The 18856-nt window shown below is 35.9% G+C and overlaps 1 protein-coding gene across 3 annotated transcripts; it reads left to right on the plus strand.

Annotated features, from left to right (window-relative positions):
* The first annotated feature begins 1633 nt into the window (after positions 1-1633).
* On the plus strand, positions 1634-17732 carry LOC124632123 (aminopeptidase N). Of its 3 annotated transcripts, none has more exons than XM_047166800.1 (16): positions 1634-1747; positions 2601-2697; positions 5263-5522; positions 5799-5993; positions 6114-6269; positions 6973-7112; positions 7371-7560; positions 8237-8387; positions 8680-8752; positions 8991-9129; positions 9504-9687; positions 10916-11117; positions 12487-12761; positions 13481-13680; positions 15701-16015; positions 17420-17732. In XM_047166800.1, the coding sequence occupies exons 2-16, from the start codon at positions 2632-2634 to the stop codon at positions 17685-17687; spliced, it is 2814 nt and encodes a 937-aa protein (XP_047022756.1). In that variant the 5' UTR covers positions 1634-1747; positions 2601-2631; the 3' UTR covers positions 17688-17732. The 3 variants fall into 3 exon arrangements, with proteins under 3 accessions (XP_047022756.1, XP_047022755.1, XP_047022757.1); XM_047166801.1 differs by lacking the exon at positions 1634-1747 and adding an exon at positions 2115-2133; XM_047166799.1 differs by lacking the exon at positions 8991-9129 and having other exon boundaries at positions 8680-8891.
* The last annotated feature ends 1124 nt before the right edge of the window (positions 17733-18856 follow it).

The following is an 18856-nucleotide window of genomic DNA, read 5'->3' on the forward strand; positions in this document are numbered from 1 at the left end:
AGGGCAGACACGCAATTTTTATCACATTAACTGCTAAGTACTGTAAGTACTGATAACGGCTGAAATTTCATACTAACGATCACCTTTGAAGATGTCACATCCTTCCTTAGTAAAGATAAAATTATGACACTTTATGTTCAGGAGATTAGAGTGGGGTATAAAGTCATTATCTTGGATTTTAATGCATGGTTTTGTTGTTCAAACGTTGACACACCTTTTTGCTAGGTGTTGCTAACAATTATACCTCTAATATCGAGTCAAATATATTCCTAATATAATGACGGGAATAATTATTTTGTTTGATTGTTTGATCCATGAAGGCTTCGTAACTACTGAAGCGATTTGAAAAATTCTTCCGCTCTGTTGGAAAGCTATATACGCTCTTCCCGAGTAACATAGGCTACACTTTGTCTAAGTACGTGCAGTAGGTTCCATGGGACGCGGGCGATACATTAAAAATTGTATCTAGGGCTAGCGGAAAATAAATAGAGAAACTGTTGACTCAGAAACCTACCATTAGGGGTCTAGTTAAAAAAACGAATGACGCCAATATTATTTATTTATTTATATGTGAAGCGCAATTTACGTGGGATTCACAATCGTTATTATTTTTTGTTTTGCCAAATGAATATTGTTTATTCTTGTCTTAATTAACTGGTTCTGGCACAATCCTATTTGGATTGTCTATTGTAAATACAAACACCGAAATTCATCCTTCCTTATATAATAAATGATAAAGTCAATTTAATTGTCTTTCGCACTTTTTCTCCAAAAACTACAGAAATCATTAAAATGAATCTTAGAGTCTGAGAAAAGACAGGTTACTTTTTATCCGGGACCGGACACTAAGTCTCTCAGGACGCAGGTGAAAATCTTATTTTATTCGTTATACAAGGTGTTGATTTGCATTTGTGTCATACTTCAGGAGGAGGACATACAATACGTAAATAATCGATTGGAATAACAGTAGACGGGAAATAGCTAATATGCACTGCTTTTTTTGTCATTGTAATGTCGTCGTATTTCAGAAGTAATCCAATTTTATGAATGAAATTTATGAATAATCGTTGCGTATTCTTTGTGTTTGCGTTTGTGTGAGTGCGCAGCACGGTTTTAAGGCCAGTACCACACGCGCCAAGTTTAAATACGGCTAGATGACAGTTTTCGGAATACTGAAAAAAAAAAACAAAAATTATTACATACCAATTTTTTTGTTGATTTGGGTCGCGAATCATTAGCATAATTACGTTCTTGACTATGGCACGGATGCAAATCAACAGCTTGTAGGTGGGTATATTTATTTATCAATCATATAGTAAAATTATTAGAATTTGGTAAAAGAAAGACACTGAATGAACTGAAGACCTTCTTTCAGCAAAATGAGCCCTTCGTTAGACGTCATCATTAGCTCAACGTCATCAGAAAACGTCCACAACCGTGGGAAACAAATCTATTACCAGCTACCTCCGTTTCCTCCGCCTACATCCAGAGGAGTACCGAATTAGCACATCACAATACTTCGTCCTTCCCGCATTCTTCATAACTCTTCCTCACGAATAATGCGTGATAGGAGCATTGAAAACAAATTGTCGGTACAATGTGACGCGTAAATAACATTAGCAATATTAGATGTAAGAGGTTCACAACAGTTGAGTAGTCAGTGCAAATGAGCCATATCCTGCTGACAATTGAGGGGGACCGAAGCTGGAACATCACAGTGGCAATCTGCACGAGTAGAACCCAACACGTAAGTGCAACCTCTTTACAACACTAACCTTTTTATTACTTTTATTTTTTTAATCTAAATTCTAAATTCAAATTTTGACAACTCTTCTTTTTTTTAAAGCTTCCCAATTTTTTATTTTTTTTGCTGTCTTCGAGTGTCCTTGTAAGTAGGTTAGTATTATAATCTAGTAACCTCTTTTATTTATTTGTATTCTTATGTCCTCTAGTCTGGATGTTTGGTTACACGTGACCGCTAAGGGTCTTTTGTTGCAAACGTGACCCGTGTTTGTGACTGGAATTCGTGCGATATGGATATAAAAGAGACATCTTCTACGTAGTTAAAGAATTTTCTAGACCGTGCTATGATGAACATGGCTATAATTTAGAATGTATCAAAGTATTTAAAAGGTTCGTCGTTCTTAAATTCTTGATATAAGAAGGTGGCTATACTTTCTTTTCCCACGTTTTGATTAACAATACAATGTTTTAGAATACAATAATGTTTACGTACAAGAGAACAATTCTTTGCAGATAGACAAAGCAGGCATTGAGTCTGCTGAGAATTTTGATCAGAATAAATATACTTTCCAATCTTTCTTTTGCAACTGATGAACCTATATAGTATCATGGATGTCCACTTATTCTTATATGCTCAAATCAAACTTAATGCTAAAGCATGGGTTCCCAATAATAAAATATGTGCGCCAACACGAATAATATTCTAGAACATTTTAATACATTGCTTTCAGCATAACAAATGAAGATCAATGCACCATGCTCTTGGGTAGTCATTGATGTTTGCCAAACCTACATTGTACGTGATTGACCTTGAATCAAAGGGACATCGAAATACTTACATCTTTCTTGCTTTCTAGATTAACAAAGTAAGAAGAAGCGAAGACAGCGATGTTCACCCAACTGATGTTAGTATGTCTTTGCCTACGAGTCGCGAACTCCATGCCACCGGACAAGGTAGGTACCCTATTGCTCCTGTCAGTTCATATCAACTCGGGACACACCTCTTACTATGAGACGTACAATCCTATGAGAAGTACCTAGTTCGGTTGCCCACAATCTTAAAAACTTTTGAACCCAGTTGTGCTTGAAACCCTCTGTTATAAAACACTATTATCGTTATCTATTATTTCACGCTCAATCATTCTCCGTGTGAGAGTAGGCCTGTGCCCAGCAGTGGGACGATAAAAAGGCTGATGAAGATTGTTTAACGGATTTAAGTCCTGGAATTTTGATTTTCATTAGAAAAGAGACCAGATTACTTTATAAGTGTAAAATCATCAAATGTTGCCTGCACAATTTGTCATTATTAAAGAATTTCAGGCGTGTCATTGGTCAAATTTTGTGCAAATATTGACATTCTGTGTACGTCATCCTTTAACGTATCTGCACAGAATGTCTGGTTATTTATTGTCCACTGTTCTAGTGTTATAAATCTATTCAAGGCTTCATATCTGGCGCATTAGTTCAGCGATAAAGAAATGACGGCATTTTAAATGCTTCATTTTGATATAGTAGTTCTAGAGGTCTTTGCTTTTGCTTATAAGTCAAGCTATCTTCTATGTAAAGTTGCACATGGATCAGTTCCGTCATTTCTGTAAAAAGTGTAACATCATCATCTGCCTAGCTTTTTTGTAATCCTGGCAGTGTCGCACTGTAAGGTATGGAGTCGTGTAAATGAAACTCACTCGGATGTTCGACTACTATATTCTATCATATTAAGCTTTATAATTAACAAGACGCACACTACAAAGTGTAACAATAAAACAAAAACCTACTGTTCATCTCAATTTCAAACACAGCCCAAAAATTGCCTTTGGCATCAAAAAGCATTGCCCCCATATCAGCCAATATTAGCAGCTCATTGTGGCTAATTAACTAGCCACTAGCCACTAGCTAATATTTGCTGAATCGGTAACAACTGCTATTTAATCAGCACAAATTAATGCGCTTTGCTCTCGTCTGATACTCACGTCATTGTGGTATGCTATCGTTTTGATTTTGGAACGATTGCATTTGTTTTTTATGAGGCTCTTCGTTTTTTGCATAGAAAAATAAAGGCTTAAGTTTATCGGCAACATAAAACGTCAGTTTTCTTGAAACAACTGTTTGCTTTAGGTAAATAATGTTCAAAAAAACCAAACTGGTAACGGACGTTTATGTTGTCGGTGATAAATGGGCCCAAGTATACAAAAAAGCCGAATTTATCACAGAAGGAAGGAGGAAGCTATTTATTAAGTAGAAATGGCGGAAGCTAAAGAGTAATTCCGAAGAAATGAAATCGCCGCAGCAGACAGGGCCTTTTGAGTTCACTATCACTAACTTATCTGAAAAATTACCTAGAAAGTTTGTTCAAGGATCACGAGGCGAATTAAATGTTTGTCCTGAACTTTAAAATAGGATTATGTACATTTATAACAGGAATATTTCACGAAAAGTTTCTAAAAGTAAAGCCAAATATGAGTCACCTTACGGGTAAATTCCCCTTTGATCAAAGTGCAATAAATAATAATTTGGGTGTATTTAGCAAGTTGCATGTATTGTATACTTTGGCGATAACCCAGGCCCACGCATTGTAAATGTTTACCATATTTTGTTTACATTACCTTGGAGTATCTTAACTGCAGGATTCGAGATGCTAAGCAGGTATAGGTTTTATGAATCCATCTGTAGGTACTAATATTATAAGCTGAAGACTTTTTTTGTTTTTTGTTTGCATGAACGCGCTAATCTCAGGAACTACTGGGTCGATTTGGAAAAAAAAACCTTCAGTATTAGAAAACCCATTTATCAAGGAAGGTTTATAGGCTTCTTTTATGCATGCATGAAGAAGTTCGTACGGGATGCGAGGGAAACCGCTGGTGGTAAACTAGCCTAAAGTTACCTAGCTGGAATTCCCGGATCGGGTCAAAGTACGGATGGATTTCATTCCACAAGAATTAACATAACAATAGCTGATATTTCTATACAATGATTTCACCGAGAAACAAACTAATTTTATCCTCAAAATGTTATTTACCTCCTTGGGTTTAATGACGAGGTGTTATGTCAAATATTGGTTTATTAATATGAGGTCAATTCATTTTACCTACGTATACTTATTAGAGTGAAATCATCAGAAGTGACAATTACAAAGTATACAGAATTAGTATTTGTGACTATAGTATGGGAAATAATACGGAAATTCTTTGAATTTTGATGCGTACGAGCATACTAACTGCAAAAAGAGCATTTTCTTTATGATCGTGCGTCAAACGGCTATGAAAGGATAAAGGGGAGGGTAATGTTAATTTTGAATACATAGAGTCTGAACAAACGCAAATCTCGCTCTGTAATTACAGTGTTATAGTTTGGTTGAGGCATTAGCGATAAAATAAATAAACAAAGTTATCTGGATTTTCGCGATTTGATTCAGTAGAGACGTTAATAAGCAGTACCGTTAATAAAAAAATCAGAAGAAAGGCACTCACGCACGCGAGAAACATTTCAGCAAAAATTCTAAGCCTAGCTTTCGATCTACAGGTCCCAGTCCACATAATCAAAGCCCGCAGTATTGACTTAAACAATGCCCATGGCTTATCAATGGAGACCCGTCTAGACAAAGTGGTAGAGCCTACAGGGTACCGTCTAGATCTAGAACCTTACCTCGAAGATGGTCTCTTCAAAGGCCACGTGGCCATCAATGTGACGTGGTTGAAGGATGGCAATGAAGTCAGCGTGCATTGTGCACAAGAAATTGAGATCTTGGAGCATGAAGTTAGAGCTCATTTTCCTGGTGATGCGTAAGTAGATGCTGATGTGGATGTATGTTTTTGGTTGAAATGGAGATCTAATTTATTCATTTTAATTTACTTAATTAATTGAAAATAAAGTATATGATGTTGCAAGCATTCTCAATTTTTTTTGTTGTAAATATTAGATATGCTCAAGTTTTTTAGATCCGCCACTTTAACATCTAATGCTGTTTATTTTTAGCTATTAATCTAGATTATTCCGATTTATAATGCATCTTTTGTTAATGTAATAATTAATTTATAAGACTGATTTTATATTTGCAGCAAGGAGGATAAGAGAATTACAGTAAATAGATTATCAATGGACCCTAAGAAGCCTATTGCGACCCTGTCTCTGGAAAGGACGGTCACAAAGGGTTCAACCGGTGTCTTGAAGTTCAGCTTTAAGGGTAATCTAGAGACCACAAGTACTGAAGCATTCTTCAAGACTAGCTATGTGACTGAGCAGGAGGTTGAAAGGTAAAATTATAAAATGACCTAATACATTTATAATGACCTACTACCTTGAATTTTGATCATCAGCCCTTAATCTATCAGATTTAGACCTTAGAGACCTTCACTATTATTTGAATGATTCAGGATCGTAGCAGCAACCCAACTTCGTCCAAACAACGCTCGTCGCATGTTCCCCTGTTTCGACGAGCCTGGGTACAAGACTCCGTTTGAACTTAGTGTGGTCCGACCCAGGGATATGATCGCCCTTAGCAACGTGCCTGTTGCAAAAACTGAAAACATGTAAGTGGAACTCTTTAATAGGTTTACTATTAATTTATCTCCAGGACAAATCTCAGGTACAAGGGGAAAGTAGGTAAGCTGATGCACAGGACAATCAATGATCGCATCAGCCCCAACGCATGTACTATTTCTTTAAACCTATTAGGACAACTGCAACTAGATTTGACGTCGTAAGAACCTGTGATAGGTCAATATGTAATAAAAACCTTTGACTTTTAAATTGCTGAAAAACACGACTGGAGAGAGATTAGGGGCGCGACCTATATTTTTATTATCTCATCAGCTTTACAATCATGGGCCGATCATTCTTTTGTTTTGTGTTTTTATGTAACGAAGATATTGTCGTGCGTCATCAGATCACGATGTAACACTATGCACATCATTTAAGATATTAGCAACAAACAAAGGTCAATCTTAAGCATAAACTTTGCTTTTTCCAAGTTAAGAATAGACATCTCAAAAGTCATGGAATTTGCTTTCTAGCGTGGCAATACGGCCAGCGTTATGGGCGTGATCCCCGAAAAGTTTTCAGCTTAGTTTTAATTTATCTTTTTATTATGTGTTGTTAACTTATGTGATGCAAATATTTTATTGTGTTACTAAAGTAATGAACATGTATCATGCTGATGAAATGATGAGAGAAATAAACAACCCTATTTTTTTTCTTTCATTACGCAATGATGCTAAGTATGTTTGCTTTTAGTCCGGATGAACCAGATGCAGTATGTGACCACTTCGAGAGAACCCCACCGATGTCTACATTCACACTCGGACTGGTGATAGCTAACTTGAAGCAGTTAGGTGAATCAACACAAGTCAAAGATGATGCTGGCAATGATATTGGTAAGTTATGCTTTGTAAAAAAATGCTGTTTTCTTTTCGTGGAATTATCTGCGCTACAAATAGTAGTTGTTTAGAATTTATAAGGACTTAAGTACTTCTTACAATGTTCGTGTCATCATCGATGATTAAAATTGATATCTTAGTGAAAACATCTGGAACTGTTAAATTACTCATTCATAAAATATAAACTCTAGATCATTTGTACACTCTACGTAATATTTTTTTGAAAATAATAAGTAAGCGACTATTTTTATCCAGAAATCCGCGTATGGGGTCGTCCAGAATACCTAGAAGCTTTAGCCGGTATCAACGAGAAGGTGGTGCGAGTGTTCAAAGAGCTGGCTGCTTTCTGGAAAGTTCCACTGCCTCTGAAGAGGTTGGATATCGTCGCGCTGCCCAACTACCAAGGAGTCAAGCCTGCTGATAACTGGGGACTTATCGTGTTCAGGTACGTGTGTTAATCCGACCTTTAAACTATTTACTACTAACGAAGTTATGACCTAAATTAAAGTGGAAGTCTTAACAAAGAAGTGTATGAAAATAGACTTGCCAGCCACACCCTCCTTCTGGTGCAGACGGATAAAATCAGTATAGAACAGGCTTTTTCTGTTAGTTCCTACAATTGTGAAATAAGACGAAATAAGATACGCAGTTATTTTGAATTTTTCATTTCAGAATATGGTAGAAAAAAGTAAATACAACGGCTTATCATTGAAATACTAACATGGTTTCATGGTTTCCCATAATGAGTTCGTAATGCATGCGTTTATCGTAAGCCGTCACTAATTTCAATGATGATTTCCGTGGCATTGTAATAAACCTTCACCTGTATTTTCCAACAAATGCAGACCTGATAAATGATGATATCGAGTTTTAGAACTTCCTTGGTTGAAAACAAAACGGAATCCAAGGCCATTGTCTAAATTCATTTTTTCCTTCATAGCCCGAGATTCGTGGCCAATAACTTATAGTTAAAGTCCTACTTGAAGTCATATAATTATTTGGATCCTTAGCATTTTTTTTTGTTTTAATAATTTTGCACCTTCAACCATACAAATAATTTGAAAAAATATTTTCTTTCAATACTCTCTTCACCATGTTAAATTAATATCGTTTGTCAATAGGGAGAGTGATCTTAGCAGCCGTGGCTACATCCAGCTAGCTCAGGAGTTGTCATACCAGTGGCTGGGTGCTCTCACCACCCCTGCTTGGTGGACTGACGCTCATCTCAACAAGGCCCTTGTTGGGTATATCGCTGCTGCTACTGCTTTTAAGGTATATCTTATATCCCTATCCCCTTAATATCAATACTATGTTCTGCAACTTTGATAAGTTTTTGGCGAGATCTTCCATGTGATTAATAAAGTTTATGTGCTATTTTGCAAGTTATTTTTTAAGACATCAAAGATCAGCAAATTAAAATAAACAGAGTACACACACGTCAGATAACTCTTTGATCTTCTTTGTTATTCTAGTACTAAGCAGTTCTTAAATAGAATCGATAACAGTATAGCAATAGGCTTCCTTCAATCTGTCAAAAAGTCTCACCCCAAATAATTACATACAGATAAACAACGGATCAGAAATGGAAGGCAAATGGCCACTCACGGTGCTATACTCCTTATACTACGAGTTCAGCAAGCGTTACCCTCACTCCCGCATCACGGGGATGAAGCAGGAAACGGCTTGCACCAAGATCGAGCTTCTATTCCGCATGTTCAACTATACATTAGGAGAGGAGACTTTCAAGAATGGCCTGAGGATGTTCTTGGAGTCACGGTAGGTTCATCTTAACTTAAGAAGACTTTTAATCATGAAAGGTTGAGATAAGCAACTGTTTCCCTACGGAGTGGAAGGCAAGTGTTAGCTCACGGTCCTAGCGTTACCCTCACTCCCGCATCACGGGCATGAAGCAGGAGACGGCTTGCACCAAGATCGAGCTGCTATTCCGCATGTTTAACTATACCTTAGGAGAGGAGACCTTCAAGAATGGCCTGAGGATGTTCTTGGAGTCACGGTAAGTTTGTTTAAACTTTAGATGATTTTTGAGGCGTGAGAAGGTTGAGGCAAGGAACTGCTTAGGAACATAAAAAATGATAGGTAATTAATTGCAAATGGTTGAGAGTAGTTTACGTAATTGGTCGGTTTAACGATAACTTTGAAAGTTTCAAATGAAATGTTTACTTTCCCGTATTGGAAGTTTTGGATTTAAAAAAAGTTTGTTTTCCTTCATCGAAGGTTTATATTATATTGTTGGTCAAAATATATTATATTTTCTATGCATAATAATGAAAACAAAACATGAGCATTTCTCAACAAAAATCATCTAATGTAAGGTAAGACAGATGTCTACCAAACTCAAAAGCCAAATAATTTTCATATTTACCACAGCAAATTCAAGACTTTCTCCGGCGATGACATCTGGAACGCCTTAAACAAAGCGGCACAAGACGAGAAGAAGATTCCAGAAGGGGTTGACATTAAGACTGTTGCTAAGAGCTGGATAGAGAAGGATAGACTGCCTCTACTCAATGTTACTAGAAACTATAAAGACAATACTGCTGTTGTTACACAGGTAAGATAAATACATACATAAAAATGTCTGCATGGTTTTATAATGTTCAGGTCTGGTTTCACTGGCTACCGATAAAGTGTCATTCAGTTATCTGATAATTAAGGCAATTTGCCAGATAGAAGCTGCTTATAATTTCTGCCAGATGTGTAATTCAAAGTTATCTGTTAGATAAGTTCTTGATAGGCTACCAGAGACTTCTTTATAATTTACCTTTCTGTCCCCCGTGGCTATAACATAAAGAACGTGAATGTTCCAAGCTCGTGCTGCCTTAATAGATCTTACAAACGTAGGTAGATGGCGTTAGTGGTAGCGGTTTAAGCTTGTCTACAAAATGTTTCATACGAATTTCGTCAATACCAGATGATTAAATGAATGAAAACAATATTTATGCTTATTGAGCATTTATTCAATTCATGTTAATTCAGTTTCCGCATACATAGGTTTTCTTAAAAGCAAGTTAAAAGTTTTTTAAAACAAGCAAATGAGGAGTTGCCATTTTTAATTACTATCATTATTTAAATTAATTTCATTTTAGTTAGTAGGTGTATACAGGGTTACTTGTAAGTAGTCCGCATCCTTTCATGAGGTGATAGTATAGGTCAATATGGACAAACCATGGCATACACTGGGCAAAAGTTAACCCGTTTCAAGATAATCGAATTTCAAGATCTTTTCTTAAAAAGTCATCTAGGTACACGTATAAATTTTTATTATTAGTTAAAAAGTCTCGTTTTTGCGGTTTTTTGTGCGTTTTGTGCCTTTTTGGATAGCTAGATAAATGAAGATGTTTTTTGAGTATTCTGCACAAAAAAATGAAGAGTAATATTTTTGAGAAAATAGCTAGGTACTAGAAAAGTAATTGCTGTTCGCTATAATTTGCTCTGTGATTTGTACAGTTTTATGGTTTGTTATTATGAAGTAATTCATCTTCTATCCGAAACACACAAAATCTACAAAAACGATACTTTTAACTAATAATACAAATTTATACGTGTAGGTACGACGACGTGTAGACGACTTTTTAAGAAAAGATCTTGAAATTTCGATTATCTTGAAACGGGTTAACTTTTGCCCAGTGTATCCCATGGTCAAATTTGTCCGTATTGACCTATACTATCACCTCATGAAAGGATGCGGTTTACTTACAAGTAACCCTGTATAATTGTTTGATAACGATTCTTGAAAAAAAAAGTTAGAAATACGTAATCAAATTATTTCATTCCCACAGAAAGTTTACCTCCGTGAAAGACCCCACGACGTTCCCGAAGCTGCTAAGATGTCGTGGTGGTTACCTGTTGTCATGACACAAGAGTCAACCTTGGATCTGAAGGATACCACCCCAGCTGCATGGATGAAGGATAGATCAGAACTGACGATAGGTTCAGTACCGAATAAAGACAAGTTTATTATTGTTAACCCTGAGGAGATTGGTAAGTGGCTAGATTATGATTATTTTTTAAACTAGATTTACTTGATTGAACTTTCAGATATTTTAGTAAATAATTAGAATAAATTGAATGCAAAGGGTACCATGTAATCCCCTATGTAGTCTTACATGCTTCCTTATGTACTCCTTTATGTAGTTTCTTATGTCTTTTCTTATATACCTCCTATAATCATTTATGAGGGCTGGATCTACTCTTAATTTAACACCAGCTAAAACTAGAACTGATTCAATATCGAATCAGACAGAATTAGTTGGAAAAGGCGAGTTAGAATCTCATAACGAAGCCAAAATGCTTAACAAAAGAAATAAAAAATATATCTGATAAATAAATAAGATTATTTTTAGTACTAGAGAGGTAACTAGTAGAAGATACTTTTAAGTTTAGCCGCATGTGGCCGGCTACATCTAGTTTTATCCGGCTAGAACTAGCCATAGCTGCACTTTCTTTAGTAACATATTATGTTGATATTTCTGCCTCTTTAAATAATAGAATATTAAGCACTTACTCAGATGATATTTATTCATACCCAAAATCCAAGGATAGCTCTCATTGTTGAACAATAGGAGCAATCTTCCATTTCATTATGAAACAGAATACAAATGACAGAAACTTTAGTAGGCACTGACTTAATATATTTCTTTGTCCAAAAAGGAATAGAGAAACGGCCGAGCTTATTATTAGCAATTCTGTATTGTAATCTTGACTTTCTACAGGAGTTAATTGCACCTCTGGCCTCAGAGAGGACGGTCCAATGCGTTATGAATATTAAAATGCCTAATAATTTGAGATAGACGAGTCTGCTTAAATTAATCTTTGGAAATTTTGTTTGTCATTTGTTTTTATTTGTATACATAGATGACTTCTTTGTGGTCTTCGCAAATATTTCGCTTTTTCATGCTTGACACATGGCTTAATTAAAGTGTTGAGGTTTCAGCGGTTTTGTTTCAGATTAGCATACAAATTATAACTTTTAAATGACTCCAGAGTATTAAACTTAACTCTTTATAGTAGTTTAAAAGTTAAACGAGTCCCACGTGATTGTGTGCCTAACGAGAATTAATGTATACAGTTTTAATGTTTTCATATGAAAAGTTTGTCGCTATGTGAAGGATCCGTTATTTTACATATCACTAGAGCTTATTTTTTTAATTTTGAACTTGGATGATAATCTTGAATATTCGTTAACCTTAAACAATGCATGAAGGATATGAAAAATCGAGTGTATCTTCATAACTTTTTTAAAGATTATTCAAAAACCAATAAGATTTACAAAACCAGCAATTTAGGTTGACACAGAGAGGTACTCAGGACAACACCAGCATAAAAACCGACCTTCATTTGTTTTTCTCAGCGCCCTACCCAGTAAACTACGACCAAGATAACTGGAACCTCCTCTCAAACTTCTTACAAAGCGACAAGAGGACGATGATACCAGAACTGACCAGGGCCAAGCTTCTCCATGATGCATGGAACCTCGCGTATGCTGGTGAACTGTCCTTTGTCACTGCCTTCAATATGACACTGTTCTTGAAGAATGAGAGACACCATCTAGTTTGGGATCCTGTGTTCACAATGATTGATCATTTGGGAAGACATATATGTCAATGTCTCCATGGAAAGTTTCAGGTGAGATCTCATAGATGGTTTTGTAGTAAAGTTATGGTAATGTCATATAAATGGATTGTTACTTTGAGAAAATAGTGGATGATACATGTGGGTCGTTTTTGACCCTATCAGGCATTACAGTTAACTAACGACATTTAACGTAACTAAACGATGGTATTACTTTCAATTTTCACTTTTCTAGTTTGATGTGGTCATTGTCAATTTCTTAAAGGTTTTGGTACGAGTACTTGTGAAGATTAGAATCGGACTAGTGAGATTGATTTATTATTATTCCTAGGATTACGATATACAACATGTGTAATTTATTATAGGTCTAACCTAAATAATCCTTTACTCGTGAGGAAACCTACAAAAAGGGTTGAGTAGAGTTTCGCAGGTTCTAAATCATGGCCTTCGTCAAAATATGACACAATATAGGTGCTACATTTAAAATTATTATTTTTCTTACCGAACTTATATTTCCCTGCACATAATGTTATTATCTTCTAAGTAATTATTTCACACGTATCCCAGGGAAACTTATTTCTGTAACCAGATAAAGGAAGGCCAATTTTACTCTAAAATAGTAAAAGCTTAGCTTACTGACATTGAAAGAATTTTTCACATCAGTTCAGTAGTTTTGGAGCCTTTGCGGTATAAACAAAAATATTTTTCAGTGCCGATTCTAGGTTGCAGGATAAACATGTCTCCATCCCCTTATAATTCTTAATTCTCTACAGGCCTACGTAAGAGTACTCCTCAGTCCTTTATACGAGGAGTTAGCAAAAGACGAGAAGGAAGATGAGGAGCCCTGGCGCAAACACCTCAGGTCTTTGACCAAGACCTTCCTCTGCCAAGCTGGGTACAAGCCTTGTATCAGAGACGCGCAGGAACAGTACTCCAAGTGGATGCAAGCCAAGAACCCTGATGAAGGGAACCCGTGAGTATAGCTTGGTTCATAGTTAAGCACTATTAGGTACTTTTAGGAGTGGTGTGGTGTGTTCATTTCTTTTGTTTTAATCCACCTATGACTGTATGTATGTAAGTAAAAGTTCAGGTCTTCCGTCTATTGAGGGGTCTTTGAATGCAAAATAGAATTTTCTAACTTCCGCAAGTGGTTTTGTTCGTGTCCCGTGTAAATTAATTCGCGCAACTGGATAAAAAAAGTAGCCATTAATTACACTTCGATAAATGGGATATCTAACACAGAAATAATATTTCAAACAGATAGGAAAAGCTTTCAAGCAAACAAACAAACTCTTCAACTTAATAAACATGCAATTATGAAGTAACTTGAAAAAATATGTCCATATTTATTTGTACGAATCCTATAAAGATATCAAATAATTACATAAATTATAGGAAAAGTACGGTATTAAATAAAAGTGAACGCAATAAATAACGTTATTTAAATTAAATAGAAGCGGGATATGGTAAATTATGTAATTGGTCTTCAGGGAGTCCACAGAAACCAATAATTAATTAACTACCTACATCTCCAACGTTAACACATATGGTTTTAAACCGTAATTAGTAAAATCGCTCTTATAATTTCAAACATAGAGTCTATTTTTGTATTATTTAACGACTTACATCTCCACAGTTGATACATATGATTTTAAACCGTAATTATTAAAATAGCTCTTATAATGTTCAGCATAGAGTTGATTTTTGTAAAACCATTAGCTTCTATCAGAAAACGTGCGTGGATTTTAAATATGAAATCTAGATGATGCTGGAATGAAAAATGGCAAAAGAGATTTACGACTGGTTGTCAAATTACATTTAACTATGTAGGTACAAACATTTTTACAAGATTGATTTGCACTTGCATACTTAGCTGTAGAATATCTAGGTAAATGAACAAACGATTATTTGTTAATTAATAACTATTTTGGGTAAATATTCATATACAACTTAGGTATTTTACCTGAGTTAATTTTCAGTAGCTTTTAGATCGAAATCAGAAATAAAAGCAAAATACTTTACATTCATTGGTAAAGCTACTTTATTTGTAAATGTCGTAGGCTATTTTTCTCCGGATGCGGGATGTTTTTCCAAGCGACGTGGATGGAACTGCGGGAATCATAAAATCATCATAATATCTTTAGTAATCCACAAAATTATCTATTAGATATAATCATCGGCAAGGATATTGAGCCCTGACCTTCACCTGCGCAGAAGTGATTTATTGGTTTATAGTGCGCAAAGCGATCCCCACTCTTCCGCCGAGAGCTCATTATCCGTGCCGATAACTATAGGTACCATTTAATAATGTCAACTCTTTATAACGTTAGCCACTGTATTACAAAAGTCGTAAGCACACACCGTCACTATATTACAGCCTCCATACACACACACATGTACATTATCTACAATAGTGGACAGAACATATTAACATGTTCGTGTAAGACTCTCATTCATCTTTGTGCCCAGTGAGCCACGAAATGGCTTCTCCTTTACACTATTGTCATTTGTTTGCTGATCTTGTATGTCTTTGGTTCATAATTTGAGAAGTGTATTATGGGTGTATTGATAATGGAAATTGATGATAAAATGATGTTGTGGTAAAGGTGTTGTGTGTATTTTTAAAAGGTCTCATCATTCAACGCTTCAAATGTAGTGTTAGTTTATTTGGCAACAAAATTATATACAGGCCTATTTACAGGATTATTTAAGAAAAATATAAGAATAATGTAAATGCCTCTTATTTGCAGCAAAAATACTAACTTAAGATATTATAAACAACCCTTTAAACTCTATCACAATCTGGTGATTTTTGATGTAAAGGACCCGAAACGTCGGGATTAAATCATATTAAGATAACCGCGATAAAATCCATAAAAGTGGTTTTATTAAAATGTCTAGTACAATCTTTTAAAATTCAAGTATTTTAATTTAAACAATAATTTAACGTAAGGAACTTACCAACTTACCTAACAATTGTTTTTCTTCACCAGCCTATCAAACCAGTACATCTGCCCAGTCTTCAAATGGGGCACCATGAAGGAATGGGAGTTCGGCCTCCAACGAGTCATCAACTTCCCCCCCTCGAGGAAGCAGAGTGAGAGGACCTACCTCCTCAAGACCTTGGCTGGATGCCCTGAATCCGAAGCCAAGATCAACAGGCTTCTGAACATGACGCTGTTGGAAGGGAATGTGAACTTCACGGAAACTGATGCCTTCTTGATCTTCAGTATGCTGTCGGGGTCGGCAGCAGGGTATACCACTCTGTTCAACTTCGTGAGTAATAACTGGGATGTCTTGAAGGAGAGGTGAGTTTTGTGATATATACGTATTTTTTTTTGTTTTCTTTGAGATTTTTTCGTCATTGTTGGTGGGAGTTCTAATGGTGGTTTTAATATAGGGGCCGGATACCTGATTGTTAAATTGTAATGTGCGCATTACCATTCATTTCCATACTAATTAATGATCTTAAATAACATTTCGTCCGACTAAAAGTTTGCAGTGAGTTCTTAAACTAATTACATTTTCTATGATGCAATGGAATACATGAATGACCTTAGAAAAGAATAGTATCATTCATTGTGTGGAAGATTTCAAAGTCATTGACACTGATCCGCAAAGGTTGTCAGTTATTTGTCTCATTGACTTCTTTATGAACTTGGTCTGAGCACCGGTTGCTATCGGAGTCTACGTATTATGACGTAGAAACGTGAAGAGTTCTTTTAAGGAAAACGTCTTTACAAACTGAAATCTTTTAAGACATGTCACTTCAAAAAATCAAAGGCCTTGCTATGTCGTAACAGATAGGAAGCCTAAATATTCTATTACTGAAGACTATTGTCGGATAGTAGTTTTTTGACATGAGCCTCATACAATACACGTCAAAAGTAAAACGAATCGTTCCTCGTTTATTAAATAGAAACCGGGCGTATATCAGATCCGAATATCCACGTAATATTTAGAGAAACAAAACACGCTCACAATGCTCACTCAATTAAGTTACACAACATGAAACCTCTCAAAATAAACAACAACCAACCAAGCTACATTAAAATAATAACCTCGAATCTCTAACTCTTTGTGTTTGTACCACCTCGTTCCATCCACCGTGATCTCCCGCGGTAATCGCGTTTGCATCACTCAAAGGGTTGAGCACTGCAGGTGGAGCTACCTAATGGCTATGCACCACAGCCGCCAATTTTCCTCATTTGTGTCTAACCCTATCTAGTCTTGTCTGGATAATTTAGCTAGGTTCGCGAACTTTGGAAGTTCCTGAGCTTGTTATCTTAGTTCGGATGGCTATTGAGTTTTAGTTTTTGAGTGGGTTAAAGGCTTCTTTGAGTTGGAATTTAGGGACTTTTAGGTAGCTCTTTCGGTAAAATTGTTGCCTTTCTTTGTGAATTTGGATGTGTATAGGATACTAGGGATCCAAATTGTGCAAAAATAGTACCTACTCTTAATATGGTAACCGTTTTGGTCAATTTTGCTTTTTTTTTGCAATTAATTACCTTTTCCTATAATATAATCAACGGTTGTGACTAAAATATTAGCTAAGCCTGTTACACGTTGTTCTTGTAGCATTATTAGGAAATAACTTTTTCTCTCCAATTTCGGGTACAACGAGTTAATTTAAAAATGTAACCTTAGCTTCTAGAACAGTTGGAATATCGTTCCGTCAAGACGATCCAATAACTTCAACATTCCATCCACAGGTACTCAAGCAGAACCAACCTCTGGGACAACTTAATCACGTCAGCCACATCACAGTTCACGACCGAAGAAGGTCTCGAACTTGTCTCCCAACTGTACGTCACGCATCAAGGCCAGTTCGGTTCCGCTGAGCACATCATCGAGAAGTCCATGAGGAACATCAGGGAGGAAGCCAAGTGGTCTGCGGAGAACCTGCCCGTGATCGAAGCGTGGCTCGACAACTATCTAGCCAGTAGCGAGGTTAAGGATGACAAATTTATCCACAAGTGATTTGTTTGTGCTGTAAATTAATATATTGGTTTATTGTGTAGGTTTTTTTGGTGTTTTATTTGGTAATTCTTTTTGTAGTATCCTAAATATGACGACATTGTATAGTAAAATCAATTAAAAAATAGTAAATTCAACGTGCCGAGTAGAGTATTACGTTTTAATCCTCCCATATATGTACCCCACTCATACACGAATTATAGGCAAAACAGTTATGTTGTGCGTGCGAGCAGGCACTTCAATATGATTTGCAAGCAGCATGATTTGGATCCTTTCTCAATAAGTGTGGCGGCATGCAGCCAGAAGGTCGTTGAGCCTTAAGTTCTTCAAGTAGTTTAGTATCCCAGATTTAGTTTATTATTTTGAAATTTAGATCTACCTACTCATTCTTTTTTTCTCTTTGTGTTTAAAAATGCTATTGTTTTTTTTATATATTATTATCTCTAAAAACGTTGCACTGATGTGTGATCACGTTATTGCTAGGCTGTTATTATAAGCGAGGACTTTTAATTGGCTCTCTGTCGACTATGACTTCCTTTTATTGTTTAGTTTTTGTTTAGCTGTAAGTTCTCCATAGTGTACTAAATAAATAAAAAAATGTATGAGAAACTTAATACCATACAAAGTTTCTGCCAGAAAAATAAGTGATTTCCAAGGCGAGATGATGGCAAGATCCACTATGATGCACATTGTATCACAATTTATTAATTTGCTGAAAGCGCGAACAATTTTGGTGGGAACTCGCTACATTGCTGTTTATTCTAAACATTGATGTTTATACAAAAAACTAAACTTATTACTACTATTACTCATTTTCATTGTCAAAAGTAAATGTTTATAGATCTCAGGGTAGCCTAATACCATGTTGCAAATTTGGCATTCACTATCTCAAACTAGTACTAAAAAGTCCTGACCTATGGAATTCAAAGTCAAATTCTCAAAAGAAGCTCTTAAGATTCTCAAAGAATATCTAGGGAATAAACCGGGAATCCGCGGTAAAATTCTCCAGCTACTGAAAAAAGCGTTCGACTATATTCTTAGAAGTTTTCAAGAGAGTACTTGATCGACGAACTGAACTGTAACTAAGTTTAACTGGTCGGGTTCTCTTTAAATTTCCAATACGACATCCAGTTGAGAAGTCGGTATGTTGAATGCAACTATTTTGGTATAAT

Source organism: Helicoverpa zea, chromosome 7 (assembly GCF_022581195.2).
Source record: "Helicoverpa zea isolate HzStark_Cry1AcR chromosome 7, ilHelZeax1.1, whole genome shotgun sequence".
Lineage (NCBI taxonomy): Eukaryota > Metazoa > Arthropoda > Insecta > Lepidoptera > Noctuidae > Helicoverpa > Helicoverpa zea.

What these genes read in the sequence shown, in the direction of transcription:
- LOC124632123 (XM_047166799.1), top strand. Translation starts at nt 2,632, where the DNA reads ATGTTCACCCAACTGATGTTAGTATGTCTTTGCCTACGAGTCGCGAAC. An exon ending in ACTCCATGCCACCGGACAAG is followed by an intron (nt 2,698 to 5,262) that starts GTAGGTACCCTA and finishes TTCGATCTACAG; the next exon opens with GTCCCAGTCCACATAATCAA. An exon ending in TGGGATGTCTTGAAGGAGAG is followed by an intron (nt 16,016 to 17,419) that starts GTGAGTTTTGTG and finishes TTCCATCCACAG; the next exon opens with GTACTCAAGCAGAACCAACC.